Raw genomic sequence first — 16,037 nt, forward strand, 5'->3', positions numbered from 1 at the left:
GACTTGTAAAACAATGGCTTGGTCCCACCTCTGTCAATAACCCAGACAGATGGACACCTGTCTAAAACTTCACCACAGCCAGCCACAGAGTTGAGGCTCTGAATTGAACATCTCAGCTCTTTGAATGGCTGGCTCTCTGGGTTGGCGTGTATGTGACTACTGTATCTGCATAATACATCCTGTGGCATTTGCCGCAGTAAATGGGGATGAAAGGAGCAGGCGGCATTTGTTCCTCTTCAGTTGTCATGGGTACTCGGCTGATGTGTTCACTCTCCCGTTTTATCTGGGTTTTGTTTGGAGGGGGCAAGTCACCGCAAATCCAACCCCTTAAAACGTTCTAATTTAACCTGATCTCCCTCCTTCTCCCTCCCTCTCCCTCCCCCTCTCCCTCCTTGTCGCCCTCCCTCTCCCTCCCTCTCTTTGAGCGACCGTTCCGCTCCTCTGAATTTACTACTTTCACGCCTCTTATTGTCTGTCTGCACCTGGGCCTTGGCGATGAAGGACTTCAGCCCTAATGCTAGCCAACCACACACACTACCAGCAACTTAACTTTCATTCTAAGACAAGGGTCTAAACATGAGGACAGAGACAGATTTACAAATGCACCCACAAACACAGACATACACACACACTGGTACAGAGTTAATTGAAGTATGTCCCTCATATGTCGAATTAAAGAAAGCTGCCATTCAGTTTCCTTTTTCCCACCCACTTGACCCATTTTTCACTGGTGAAAATACACATTCATTAAATTGCATTCAACATACAATTTGTTACTCTCCACCCATTCCACTATTGGATTAGTGCTTGCTTGAACAACTAGACTGATGTGGACAACGGTGGTATTGGACATGTCAAAGATGAATGCTTCCCAGTTGCCCAGTAGGAGATGGTTGTTGCACTCAATCAACATGATGTGTGCGCATAGAGCCAGGGCAGTAGCACTAAGGAAGAGAGAATGCTCTCCACACACTGAAAAAACAAGTCTTTGAACTTAATTCATATTCTTTTACATATCGCATAGTGGTTTTGTCAAAAAATAACAATACAATTCAGGTGCAGGTGCAGGTTTTAGAGCCAGGTCAAGCAAACTGTTCAGTGTGACAAACAGGGTTGTCATCCAAGCCCACCCAGTTTCCCAGTTGGTCTAATGTAACCTAGTTAATGGAACACAGAACGTTACCGTGCTAAGGGACTGTGTCGGTCTTTATTATAATTAGAAACTCAGTGGCTAATGCCAGAAGCTAGTCCTTTTGCACGTTCATATACGGTATGTTGCCTCATACTGTATGTAGTCTCGTACTGTTCTGCATGTTATATTGGCATTTATACGTGTCACATATCAATTTGCAAACAATGTAAAATACACATACATACACACACACACACACATATATGTGTATATATATATATACACACACACACACACACACACACACACACACACACACACACACACACACACACACACACACACACACACACACACACACACACACACACACACACATCACTGAGTTAACCTCTATGGGCTAGGTGGGACGCTTGCGTCCCACCTACTCAACAGCCAGTGTAATCCCGTGGCGCGTTATTCAAATTCCTCAAAAATGCAAAAACTTAAATTTTTCAAACATATGACTATTTTACACCATTTTAAAGACAAGACTCTCGTTAATCTAACCACACTGTCCGATTTCAAAAAGGCTTTACAACGAAAGCAAAACATTACATTATGTCAGCAGAGTACCCAGCCAGAAATAATCAGACACCCATTTTTCAAGCTAGCATATAATGTCACATAAACCCAAACCACAGCTAAATGTAGCACTAACCTTTGATGATCTTCATCAGATGACAACCCTAGGACATTATATTATACAATACATGCATGTTTTGTTCAATCAAGTTCATATTTATATCAAAAACCAGCTTTTTACATTAGCATATGACTAGCATGTGACTAGCATTCCCACCGAACACTGCCGGTGAATTTACTAAATTACTCACGATAAACGTTCACAAAAAGCATAACAATTATTTTAAGAATTATAGATACAGAACTCCTCTATGCACTCGATATGTCCGATTTTAAAATAGCTTTTCGGTGAAAGCACATTTTGCAATATTCTCAGTAGATAGCCCGGCATCACAGGGCTAGCTATTTAGACACCCAGCAAGTTTAGCACTCACCAAAGTCAGATTTACTATAAGAAAAATGTTATTACCTTTGCTGTCTTCGTCAGAATGCACTCCCAGGACATCTACTTCAATAACAAATGTTGGTTTGGTTCAAAATAATCCATTGTTATATCCAAATAGTGGCGTTTTGTTCGTGCGTTCAAGACACTATCCGAAAGGGTAAATAAGGGTGACGAGCATGGCGCAATTCGTGACAAAAAAATTCTAAATATTCCATTACCGTACTTCGAAGCATGTCAACCGCTGTTTAAAATCAATTTTTATGCCATTTTTCTCATAAAAAAGCGATAATATTCCCACCGGGAATCTGCTTTTAGGTAAACAGACGAAAGAAAATAAAGCATTCGGTCGACTCGGGCACGCGCCTAAGCCCATAGTACTCTGATCGGCCACTTGCCAAACGCGATAATGTGTTTCAGCAAGAGGCTGCCTCGATATCGTTCAGCTTTTTCCCGGGCTCTGAGAGCCTATGGGAGCCGTAGGAAGTGTCACGTTATTGCAAAGATCCTCAGTCTTCAATAAAAAGAGCCAAGATGAAACACAACTTGTCAGACAGGCCACTTCCTGCATGGAATCTTCTCAGGTTTTGGCCTGCCATATGAGTTCTGTTATACTCACAGACACCATTACACCAAGGCCTGTACTCTAGAGCGGGATCGATTTGGAGGTGGAGGGTCCGTCATGGTCTGGGGCGGTGTGTCACAGCATCATTGGACTGAGCTTGTTGTCATTGCAGGCAATCTCAATGCTGTGCGTTACAGGGAAAACATCCTCCTCACTCATGTGGTACCCATCCTGGAGGCTCATCCTGACATGACCCTCCAGCATGACAATGCCACCAGCCATACTGCTCGTTCTGTGCAAGATTTCCTGCAAGACAGGAATGTCAGTGTTCTGCCATGGCCAGCGAAGAGCCCAGATCTCAATCCCATTAAGCACGTCTGGGACCTGTTGGATCGGAGGGTGAGGGCTAGGGCCATTCCCCCAAGGAATGTCTGGGAACTTGTAGGTGCCTTGGTGGAAGAGTGGGGTAACATCTCACAGCAAGAACTGGCAAATCTGGTGCAGTCCATAAGGATGAAATGCACTGCAGTATTTAATGCAGCTGGTGGCCACACCAGATACTGACTGTTACTTTTGATTTTGACCCACCCCTTTCAGGGACACATGAATCAATTTCTGTTAGTCACATGTCTGTGGAACTTGTTCAGTTTATGTCTCAGTTGTTGAATCTTGTTATGTTCATACAAATATTTACACATGTTAAGTTTGCTGAAAATAAATGCAGTTGACAATGAGAGGTGTGGTGGATGAATCAGAATTAGTTGGGTAACATAGATAATTAAGATGTTTTATTAGTATAATATGCTTATGTGAGATACTTGTCATTAGAAAGTGTCCTTTGGACTCTGGTGTCTTTCAGTTGCACGTTTCCCTTAGCTGGGGCTCAGTCACTTGGGGCCCAGAGAGGGGAGAGGTCAGACTTGTTTTTTACATGTCTCTGTTGCTATGCAGAATATCAGCAAGAGAGGAGGACAGAATGAAATATTGTCTTCATATGTGAATGTGTCTTTACTTATTCTTAAACCATGTGAAGGGATGGTGTGATTAATGGGGAACCAATTATTTGTCTCCACAATGTCTGTGCGCAGGTCACTCCCCTCAGTGAGCTTGTCCAGGAGTGGGAACAAGAGGTGTCTTACTGAGGATGGGCCTCTATGAGATAGCACTTACAGAGGAGAATTATGATGTATTTTGATAAGAACGCCTAAAAAGCATTCCAGAGGACATGAGCTAATGGTTTTGTTCTATACCGTACCAGGGAGGGACGGTTCTAGAGAGACCAGACACCGATCTATATAATGAACACTGTTGAGATAGCAGTTGCTGTCTTGTGGTTTATAGATATCTTTTCATACAAAACTTAACCTTTGTGAACTGTTCCTAAGATTTGTGGTTCGTCAATGTACGTTGAAGGGGTGGATTCATGGGTATAAAAAGCTCTTTGTATTGTTGTATAGTGACCTTCCTGGTTCATTCGAGAGAGTGCATTATTGAAGGTCAAAGATGCTTTTGCAAAAGTATCTTAATTATTAAATATGTAGTTTAACTCAGACTGGTGTGTTTGTAACTCCTCATTTGGTAATGCAGAAATTAGCCACCACAGACGACGTTTCTTTTTTTGCTTATTTTATCTACAGTAGCTTTGACTGGACTGATCATGTCATCATCATACTTTCAAAATCTTAGCTAGCAGTCATCATCATGAATCAAGTCGACAATCTACTAACAAATTATTTTTAATACTTGTCATATGAAGAGAAATAATGAAGAGAAATGATAGATAAAACGTATCAGTGCTCATCGGCCATTGGACATAAACATTACACAACAAGTTGGAAATCGCAAATTCAACAATGAGTGGTTCGGAAGGAATCAGTGGCTAACTGCAAGCATTGCAAAGCAATCACTAGCCTGCTATTCAGTGGAGTGGGTGTGTGGTCCCAAGTCAAAGATTAAGGCTCTCTTTTTGTAGTTTAAAATTATAAACATTCAACATTGGCCATGCTGTCAATGAAGAATGATTGTGCTGCGCTCAAAACAACTGTTAACTCGGAACTGCAAAATCGGACTTTAGTGAGTTGTAGGAACTCGGGGAAAAACGAGCTACGACTGAGAAAATACGTATTGAACTTTCATCCAACTCGGAATTGTAAATCGGGAACTCAGGCATCTTTCTAGATGCACCTGTACTGTCTCCACCTGAAGATCACTGACATCATCATGATTCAAAAATATTTTTTTTTTAGTTCCCAGTTGTCTTGAAAGCACCACAAATCCAGAGAATGCCAGACTTTGATGACAAAGTTTGAAGACAAAATTTGCCCACGAAGGACCACCTCGCCACCTTCCTGTTCAAGTGAGCACATCACAACAAGGTGAGTCCAAACATGTCTTGTATGCTGCTGCATAAATTATGTAATATGCCAGGGAGATATGTATACTGCAGCTAAGAAAGTAATACTAAGTGTATGTTGTGTAGTAAGCTGTTAGTAGCCCATGTGCCTCACACTAATAATTTGGTCTATTTTCACCTTTTCATTTCCTACTGTTCTGACTTGGTGGTGCACATGCAGCCTATAGCCTTTTTTTGAGAAATGTAATCATTGAATATTGAAAGAGCTTTCATTGTCTGCTTAGATGCCCCCTTTATTTATCCTACGGTTATGACATGTTGTACAGGGAGAACACTGTAAGAACGGCCCATATTCTGAATTCTGTCGCTGTACATTTCAAAAGTGCTGGACGAATAGCTATATCGACTACGTCCGTCCTAGCTCGCTCATTAATGTCTTAATCGCATTTACGGATTGCCTCTTATCTGCTTGTTGTTCCCTTATGCCATAGTTTGCACATATCAATTGTCAGTAGAAACCACATTTGTTTAAGCAAGTCGGCCATATCAGCTATGTTTTTTTTAAAGGCAGTAAATGAGGCTGAATGAACTGTTTCACTGCCAGACAAGGCTCCGCTGATAGCCAGGTGTAGCAGTGGTATAGTGCAATTAATGTATTGTTTAGTGTTGTGTTGTGTAGTGGCTTTGCTGGCATGCATCCCACTTGTTGTTTTTTTGCCCCACTAAGATTTACATACTAAAATCGCCCTGGCTAGGTGGTGCCAGGAAAATAACCTCTCCCTCAATTTCAACTAAATGAAGGAGCTGATCGTGGACTACAGAAGACAGCAGAGAGAGCACACCCCCATCCACATCGACGGGGCCTTAGTGGAGATGGTCAAAAGCTTCAAGTTCCTTGGTGTACACATCACTGACAACCTGAAATGGCCCCTTCACAGACAGCGTGGCAAAGAAGGCGCAACAGCGCATCTTCAAGCTCAGGAGGCTGAAGAAATGTGGATTGCTTCCTAAGACAACCATGAATTTCTACAGATGCACCATTGAGAGCATCCTGTCGGGCTATATCACCGCCTGGTATGGCAATTGCACCATCCGCAACTGCAGGGCACTCCAGAGGGTGCTGCGGTCAGCCCAACACATCACCGGGGGCACAGTGCCTGCCCTCCAGGATAACTACAGCACCTTGTGTCACAGGAAGACCAAGAAGATCATCAAGGACCTAGCCACCTGAGCCACAGCCTGTTCACCCTGCTACCATCTAGAAGGTGGAGACAGTACAGGTGCATCACAGCTGGGACCGAGAAACAGCTTCTATCTCCAGGCCAACAGACTGTTAAAACAGTCACCACCAGCCGGCCTCCACCCAGTACCCTGCCCTGAACCTTAGTGACTGCTGAGGAGATGTTTTGTCGCAAAGTTTTTTTACTCATCTCATACATCAGTAATAAAGGCCCAGTTCATTAATTTGTTGGATTTATTTATTTATTCTCCGTTTTTTTTATTGATTTATCAGGGGATGCTGTAGCACCCTCAGCAACCCAACATCCCACGGCTATGCTCTCTGGCAGAGGAGTTATGGTGCCTTGGGGAATGAAATATAGATGACTGTCTGCTGATGGATGACTGGAGAAAATGACCTTAAAAAGGATGTTGCGACTGAAGTAAACTGAGAAAAAGCAGTATTTCCAAGGAGGATGTCTTAAAATGCCTGCTATACATACACAAATGACAGGCATGCTCTCCCACATTAGACATTTTGTGAACCCTTCTCCCTTGCAAAGTACTTATACTGTGAATAATGCAACAAAAGATAAATCAGGTGTCTTCATTTTTCTCATATTCATTATATATTCACTAAATCCAAACTCAGTCACAGGTAGGAGGAGGAAAACCAAGGCCTCGTAAAAAAATATTGACGAGATAATTTAAATAGAAAGTACGGTGGAACAAGCATCTGCCCTTCAATTTGCCACAGATGACAATTACTCACTGAACTGTGTTGTATGTGTGTGTGTGTGGTTTGTGTATGTGAATGTGAATGTGAATGTGTGTGCATGAGTGTGGGTAGACCCCAAAAACGAAGAAATACTTGGGATGCCACCCAGTGGCTGAGGAGAAAGCTATCTCTCTCTCTAAAGTTGGTGAAATCCTCATAACCCTGGGTTATTATTCAACAATGACACTTCTCAGCCAATCAATATCTCATCATCGGAGTCAACACAGCTAGAGGGGTATACTACGAAGCAAGCTAGATCTACTCAGGGTTTTCTAAAGCTAGCCAGCTCCAGGTAGTTTCCCATTCCAGCTCAGGCTTCATCCGTAGCCTATTACGATGGCGGATATTGCTCGTCAGCGTGCCGCTAACTCTAGCCAATAGGGTCCAGCTGCGACGTCATCTCTCAGAGCAGTCTTTCCTCTGGAAAGTAGGGGTGTCAAAAGGAACCATATAAGGAGAAATGGGGGTTTCAAAAGGAACCATAGGAGAAGTGGGGATTTCGAAAGGAGTCTTTTATCCTGGGGCGGCAGGTAGCCTAGTGGTTAGAGCGTTGGGCCAGTAATCGAAAGGTTGCTCGATTGAATCCCCGAGCTGACAAGGTAAAAATCTGTCGTTCAGCCCCTGAACAAGGCAGATAACCCACTGTTCCTAGGCCGTCATTGTAAATAAGAATTTGTTTTTAAATGACTTGCCTGGACAACTAAAGTTAAAAAATACAAAAAAACACTAGAACCGCCATGATGTGATATTATTATTTGAAATTGTATTAATAAATAATACATTGTAAAATTAATGCCTTTTTTTATAAGTTAAGGTAGCTAACGTTATCTACCATTTACATTATGAAAAACTTAACATTATATAGTATATGGCTATCAGTAGGTAACTTTCAAAGACACAGCTCACAGTGAGTGAATCTACTCTTTTTCTGCATAACTGACATTTCTTACCGTTATCTTTGCATCCATGAAATGTCTTCGAAAATTCTAACCATGTCTTGAATGGCACCTTTTAAACGCGATCGAACATCTCTGGAGAGACATGAATATTGCTGTTCAGTGACACTCCCCATCCAACCTGACAGAGCTTGAGAGGATCTGCTGAGAAGAATGGGAGAAACTCCCCAAATACAGGTGTGTCAAGCTTGTAGCGTCATACCCAAGAAGACTGGAGGCTGTAATTGCTGCCAAAGGGGCTTCAACAAAGTACTGAGTAAAGGGTCTGAATAATTATGTATATGTGATATCATTTTTTAAATCTTTTTTTTAAATTGAATAATAATGTTTTTGCTTTGTCAACCCCACTTCTAATTATATGGTTCCTTTCGAAACCCCCACTTCTCCATATGGTTCCTTTCGAAACCCCTACTTCTCCTTATATGGTGCGGTTAACCCTCACTATTCCTGACTATTCCTGAGGGATGATTGCTGAGATGACGTCGCAGCTGGACCCATCTCACTCCAAGCTTGTAACTGCACATGCATGTCGCACGTGGCTAGTCGAACGCTGAACTCGTTATTGAGATGATGCTGAAACATCAACCCACATGGGTAAATCAGTGCCACATTTTAATTTGTGCCGAAATCACATTTAAAGAAAAGTTATCTTGCAAATGAAGTAGGCTTTAGTATTAAATAGACTTTTAAATGTGATGTCTTTATTTTACTACTTTGGTGTGGTAATCAATGCGCAAAATATTTTTTTCCCCACACCCCCATTGATAAAATAATAGTATTAATACTAAAGTTTTACTGACGTAAATGTGTAATGTATTTTAACACCCAAAACATATTTGATTAATAAAATATGTAATAAGTTGTCTTCCTCAAATTAAGTGGATGATGATGCAATCTTTGCTAGAGGAAGGGAATCTGATTTAGGCTAATTGGTCCTCAACTCAAGGCTCAGACAGTAAATTCAGGATAAATGTATACTGAACAAAAATACTAACACTAAGATGTTACTGAGTTACAGTTCATAGAAGGAAATCAGTCAATTGAAATAAATTTGGCTCAAATTTATGGATTTCACATGACTGGGCATGGGCACAGCCATGGGTTGGCCTGGGAGGGCAGAGGCCCAGCCAATCAGAATGAGTTTTTCCCCACAAAAGGGCTTTATTACAGACAGAAATACACAGCACCCCCACCCCTCCTCAGACGATCCCGCAGGTGAAGAAGCCGGATGTGGAGGTCCTGGGCTGGTGTGGTTACACACGGTCTGTGGTTGTGAGGCCGATTGGATGTACTGCCAAATTCTCTAAAACAAGCCTGGTGGAGAAATGAACATTAAAATATCTGGCAACTGCTCTGTTGGACATTCCTATAGTCAGCAGGCCAATTGCATGCTCCCTCAAAACTTGAGACATTTGTGGCATTGTGTTGTGTGACAAAACTGCACATTTTAGAGTGGCCTTTTGTCCCCAGCAAAAGGTGCACCTTTGTAACGATCATACTGTTTAATCAATTTCTTGATATACCACACCTGTCAGGTGGATTAATTATATTGACAAAGGAGATATGCACACTAATAGGGATGTAAACCAATTTCTGCACAAAATTTGAGAGAAATAAGCTTTTTGTGAGTATGGAACATTTCTGGGATCTTTTATTTACATCATGAAATAAGGGACCAACCCTATACATGTTGTGTTCATAGTTTTGTTCAGTATAGATAGCCCTGAGTTAACCTGTCCCGGATCAAGTTAGCTCTTAAGGATTCATTGCCATAGAAATGTACCTGGCTACAAGGTGAGCCACTTTCATGGTACCGGTTATCCCAAGTTTAACCAGTTACCTGCTAACTCTTCAAACTACATTCGTAGTATAGGGCTCTGATTCTTGGTCCTAGAAAAAGTGAGTGTGAGCTGCCGACATGCTCCAGTGTGTTCTGTACATGCAGCTGTCAATCTGTCGGTCCACAAACAGAAGCAAAGTACATTAATTAGGCTTGCTGTCTGAGTCCATTTAAATTTGATGACCACTGAAATTGGATTGCTGATTTGAATTCTGGATGTCTGTACACCTATTTTTCCATGTTTACATACCCTTCATATGCAAGATGAACATATGAATGCATTGTGAGTATGAACTGTTGTAGTGTTAATTGTCCAGCCCAAATCAATAGCTCGTCCAGGTAAAACTACACATCAGGTGAAAAACTGTAAAACTTTCATCCAAGCTTAAGAGGGATTTTTCCTAGCATAGGCTAGGCGGCTAAGGTGGAAAAGGATGGTATGATAAGGACATCATAATGGCTACTGGGTATGCAGGATATCAAATTGAAAAATAAAACATGACATAAAATAAAAATAAATCAAACTCCCTCACCCACTGTGACTGACAAGCCTGGCTTTATTGTAAGCAATAGAAAGGCAAAAACAATTAAGGCGCTTTCAGACACTGACTGTATAATGCCAACGAGATTAGATATCTTTGTGACAGCACTGCCATAGAGCAGGAAGACAAAGACAGAGTAGGATAAAGAATTGAAGAGAAAGACATTTCCATTTCGATCCATTTATGAATATGGAAAATGTTAAATACAGCCATTGAATGGCTTATTGAATATTCTATTGTATATAAGCTATGGTGCAGTATGTACACTGACTATATACATTCTACAGCCTCTTACAAACCAGAAATAGAACACATTCAATTATTTATTTTACTGATCTACACAACCTAGGCTAACCAACATTTCAAGGAGAAAATAAATGATTACATATAATTAATTCAGTTTTATTTTCTATCACGGATCACATTTGACAACCAGCCATGTGTAAACAACAAAGAAAAGTTGTGGTTACATATACACAGGACACTGCCCTAACCCAGCACGCTCAGCCCAAACATTTTTCACATAATTCACCCTTAAATGCTGTTGTTGGCATCTAGTCTCTCCTCCACAGCCCAAAAATGGTGCTTCTTTAGAAATCTATGCCAGAAGCAGTAAAATGTTATCCACGCTCACACTCCAGTGACAGAGAGAATGGCATTTTGATCAATTAAATTCCAGCCCATGCTCAATTGGAATCATTTGTATCCAGAGATCCTTGCCAGGAGTCTGGCAGGGGAAAAAAAGTTCATTACCTGCCTGAAAATACATTTTGAAAGGAAATAGAGAAATCTTGGGGGTGCTGCCAAGAAGTCATCTACACAGACAGTGTTTCTCCAGTTTTTAAAGGCCTCCATCGTAAAGTTCATTGTATTAATTCCATCTTAAAACGAAGATTGCTCATCACATTTCTCCACCTGGAACTTACAAACATACAACACATACAAAAAGCATGTCAGAATATTCAGCAGGCTACATGCTCACCCACCCCTCTACAGAAACTATACTTAACAAAAATATAGACGCAACATGTAAAAAGTGTTGGTCCCATGTTTCATGAGCTGAAATAAAAGATTGCAGAAACCTTTCAAATGCACAAAGCTTATTTCCCTGTTAGTGAGCAATTCTCCTTTGCCTAAGATAATTCAGCCACCTGACAGGTGTGGCATATCAAGAAGCTGATTAAAAAGCATGATCATTACACAGGTGCACCTTGAACTGGGAGAGAATATAAGGCCACTAAAATGTGCAGTTTTGTCACAAAACAATGCCACATACGTCTCAAGTTGAGGGAGCATGCAATTGGCATGCTGACTGCAGGAATATCCAACAGAGCTGTTGCCAGAAAATGTAAGCCTCCAACACCGTTTTAGAGAATTCGGCAGTACATCCAACCTGCCTCACAGAGACCACGTGCAACCTCGCCTGCCGAGGACCTCCACATCCGGTTTCTTCACCTACGGGATAATCTGAGGAGGGGGTGTGGTTCTGAGGAGTACTTCTGTGTGTAACAAAGCCCTTTGTGGGGAAAAACTCATTCTGATTGGCTGGGACTGGCTCTGAAATGGCCATTGCCCATTCATGTGAAATCCATAAATTAGGGCCTAATGAATTTATTTCAATTGACTTATTTCCTTCTATGAACTGTAACAGTAAAATATTTGAAATTGTTTAGTTTCGTTCAGTATATATTATTTAACACTTAAAATAAGATAAAAGGAAAACAGTGCAAAATCAACACCTTTAAGGATTGCGTCAAGCCACAGGTTGCCAACACACCCCACTGAGTGTCCGTTTCTCCCCTCAGCCTGTGGACACGGCAGACAGACAAGGATTGTTCGTCTCATTCCCAACCTGACTCGCTCCCTCCTCTACATCTCTCCCCAATTCTATCCCTCCCTCCTGTTCATTAGGCCCTCAGACCGTCTTGCCATCCTGCCGCCACAGAATTGCTTTCGCTTTGACTGTGTGCAGACAATCACCCATTCCATTATGGTGTTGATATCATTTCTCCTCTCTGTGCGAGCGCAGAATAGACTGTGAGATGGACAGTTTTCCCTTTCGATAAACAGAAAGACAGCTGATAATGAGAAATGCCTCCAAGGTCATCTTTTTGAAAAGACGATGGAGGAAAGAGAAGGGGGAACTGTGGTACTGTGAAAACGCTCATGGATGCTAGCTTTTTCCAGAGCAAATAACTCCGACCAGTGCTGTTCCACATCAAAGCCAAGGCTCTAGATATAAGCCCTCTTTAGATTTATTTTCAAATGGCAGTTGAACTGCAGGGCTGCTAGGTCATATAGCGGATCAATGCCTCTACAAGTGGTGAGAACAGGAAGAAGGATGATTATCCTGATTAGAGAGAAGAGAAAGGGTAACCTGCAGAAGTTCTAATAACTGGTTACTGTTTAATGTTATTCTGGTAGTTTGAGATACATATTGAAAAATACATATATGCCAAGATAATGTTCAGAACAGGATGCAATGTTGGTGCGGTGCTTATTTGAATTGTAGCAGTAGACACTAACCTAAAATATAGTTTAATTATCAGTGTATAGGTGTTGATGTCAAACCTTTCCTATCTGGTGGAATACCTTCCACAGATTTGACCTTGCATTTATTTTAATATGGCACCTGTGATGCTTCTTTACTCACATTCTCATCCCCAGTCGGCTGATGTGGTTATGTGATCAGTGGTATTTCTCTGTGAAGCAATACGGCATTAATATCGCCATTTCATCCCAGATGCTCAGGCAGGCAGGCACTGTCGAATTACACTGTCACAGCAGCAAATGGAGAATGCAATATCAACTCTCACTCACAGCTTGCTTGTCTTGCATGAATGTTCTGCAGCGTGACTGAAACATAACAGAGGATGAATGGCAGAGGAAAAAAGGAAAATAGGCCACATTCTAGAATATAGAGTTACTTTACCCATCACTCACAATGCTAATTGATCATCATCATCTCATATCAACAGGCGTGGCCTGTCGAAAGTCTGAAAACACACTGCAACGTAACCAGTTGGACGTACAGTGCATGTAGACACACACAATATACATTTACAGCCGTATGCATAACATCAATCTTACAAGTTTCCAGCCCAAAAATGTACAATAACTTGACTCCTACACACCACCACACAAAACCCTGCAGTCAAGATGGACGGTCGTGAAAGCTGCCCAGGCCCACCCATAACAAGAAGTCTTTCTTGTTAATCCACATTGTTCAGAAAGTCTGGACTGAGGAGTATGTCTAGTGTTGGACAGATACTGAAAGTCCCCTTTTTATAGTCAGTGGAGGTGGATGGTTGGTTCCACCTAGGTGAAGAGTGTGGTTGAAGCCATGTTGCAGAGGCCTACTGTGGAGTCACTGGTGCTTGTGTTGGCTTCTCTTCTCCTGGTGTCTGTGTTCCGCCAGGTGCATCTGCCTGCTGTTCCGCCAGCATGTCTGTCAGCTTCATGCCCAACACTGGATTCCTGGTCTCTGACGCCACCTGCAGGCCAAGCGGCAAAAGTGCAGCCAGTCAGTTTAACAGAAGGTCTCATGATTGTAAGCGATTAGTACTATACAGTATTTGGGAAAAGGGCAGACAGCATTACAATTAATAAGTTGTATCATTTGAACAGTCTACTCACCGCAGGAGTACCCCTCCTCCTCAACACCAAGCCCTCAGCAAGGAGAGCCTTCCCAGTCTCCTCAAACAGAGACTGTTTCTCCAGCTCTCCCTGGCTCTCGAACTCTGTGTACTTCTCCACAAACCTACAAAAAGGAAGAAAAAAAAACACACGTGTGTGTATGTATGTATGTATATATAAAATAATCGAATTGCAGTAGTTAGGATCCAGCATTACAGACATGTGGAATCCCAAAACTTAACAAACCAACAATGTGATTAATTGTGAAAATCTGCCCATACCTTTGGCATGTTGAAACAAAGCTGGATTTGGAGAGATCAAAAACTCTGGGCCCTGTTCCATACATCTCGTAAAATTTCCTGGAAGAGAGTCTGGTGCTGATCAACAAATTGACATTTCCATCCCTAACAGCTTTTGAATGACAGTAAAAAGTTTAAGGTAAACAGTTTAATTAGCTTACGCTCTGATTTCATCCTCTCTGTAGAAGATGTTTGGCACAGCCTCTTCTTTCTTCCCATATATCTTGGCCACTGGTCTGACATAAAGTGGGTCCTTCATGGGTGGAAAGGTCTTGTATACATCATACCAAATGGGCTTGTCAGACTGTTTGACAACTCCAGAACGCATAAGATCTCTGACTCTGAAAAAGAAACCAGTGAGCCATCAGCAAAAACGTGAACAATGGAGCAAATGCATCCCATGCACTCTCAATTTATCAATTGCAAAGAGCTAGCTAACGTTAGCATTCATTTATATTATGCGGAACCATAGGCTAGATAGCATTGGCTACAAGTTGCAGAAAAGTCACTCAACCATCAAAGAAAATTGTTTCTACCTAACATTAGCTAGATAGCAAACTCTAAAGGGTCTACAAAACTAGATGGTATCCTCCAGTAACCTTGACACCAAAATTATGCTGGCTAATATTAGCAACACGACATTTGAACCTACCGCGTGAACACGGTTCCGAATTTTTCAAGTCGACTTCCTGCCATAATTGACTTGAATTTAACTACACTATGCGTGTAAAATGCCGCTAGGTAATTATACAGTAAACTCTAAGATCATAGTTAGCAACCACCAACTACAGAGCCTATTTTCACCAGCATGGACGACCACCACTTCCGCATGTAATTTCTGCAGGGATAAACTGCACCGAAAGCGAACTGTAAAAACATGGGGCGGGTTCCAGATCGTCTGCATTTTAAGCGCTGCGGTCACTGACACTCTGAACAAGAGGCTTTCAATAAGGCATCAACTACAGTCCGTGGCGACCCGTCATTCAGGGCAGGTGGAGCCCCACCTGTTTAGCAAAATTATTATGCCTGTTTTGCATGTTATTTCGGCATTAACACGTGTCACATATCAGTTTGCAAAAAATATATATATACTGCTCAAAAAAATAAAGGGAACACTTAAACAACATATCCTAGATCTGAATGAAAGAAATCATCTTATTAAATACTTTTTTCTTTACATAGTTGAATGTGCTGACAACAAAATCACACAAAAATAATCAATGGAAATCCAATTTATCAACCCATGGAGGTCTGGATTTGGAGTCACACTCAAAATTAAAGTGGAAAACCACACTACAGGCTGATCCAACTTTGATGTAATGTCCTTAAAACAAGTCAAAATGAGGCTCAGTAGTGTGTGTGGCCTCCACGTGCCTGTATGACCTCCCTACAACGCCTGGGCATGCTCCTGATGAGGTGGCGGATGGTCTCCTGAGGGATCTCCTCCCAGACCTGGACTAAAGCATCCGCCAACTCCTGGACAGTCTGTGGTGCAACGTGACGTTGGTGGATGGAGCGAGACATGATGTCCCAGATGTGCTCAATTGGATTCCGGTCTGGGGAACGGGCGGGCCAGTCCATAGCATCAATGCCTTCCTCTTGCAGGAACTGCTGACACACTCCAGCCACATGAGGTCTAGCATTGTCTTGCA

At 41.9% G+C, this 16,037-nt stretch overlaps 1 protein-coding gene across 6 annotated transcripts; it reads right to left on the minus strand.

The window, feature by feature from the left end:
* Nucleotides 1-10,838: 10,838 nt before the first annotated feature.
* Nucleotides 10,839-15,281, minus strand: LOC106613080 (28S ribosomal protein S23, mitochondrial). Of its 6 annotated transcripts, XR_006771204.1 has the most exons (7): nucleotides 15,038-15,256; nucleotides 14,547-14,726; nucleotides 14,368-14,445; nucleotides 14,087-14,210; nucleotides 13,394-13,944; nucleotides 13,104-13,306; nucleotides 10,839-11,371 (listed from the first exon to the last, which is right to left on the minus strand). XR_006771204.1 is itself a non-coding variant. In XM_014214978.2 (5 exons), the coding sequence occupies exons 2-5, from the start codon at nucleotides 14,711-14,713 to the stop codon at nucleotides 13,807-13,809; spliced, it is 507 nt and encodes a 168-aa protein (XP_014070453.1). In that variant the 5' UTR covers nucleotides 14,714-14,726; nucleotides 15,190-15,281; the 3' UTR covers nucleotides 10,839-13,806. The 6 variants fall into 6 exon arrangements, 3 of the variants coding, with proteins under 3 accessions (XP_014070453.1, XP_014070452.1, XP_014070455.1); XR_006771203.1 differs by having other exon boundaries at nucleotides 10,839-13,306; XR_001330436.2 differs by having other exon boundaries at nucleotides 13,104-13,944.
* Nucleotides 15,282-16,037: the final 756 nt, after the last annotated feature.

Source organism: Salmo salar, chromosome ssa09, assembly GCF_905237065.1.
Source record: "Salmo salar chromosome ssa09, Ssal_v3.1, whole genome shotgun sequence".
Taxonomy (NCBI): domain Eukaryota; kingdom Metazoa; phylum Chordata; class Actinopteri; order Salmoniformes; family Salmonidae; genus Salmo; species Salmo salar.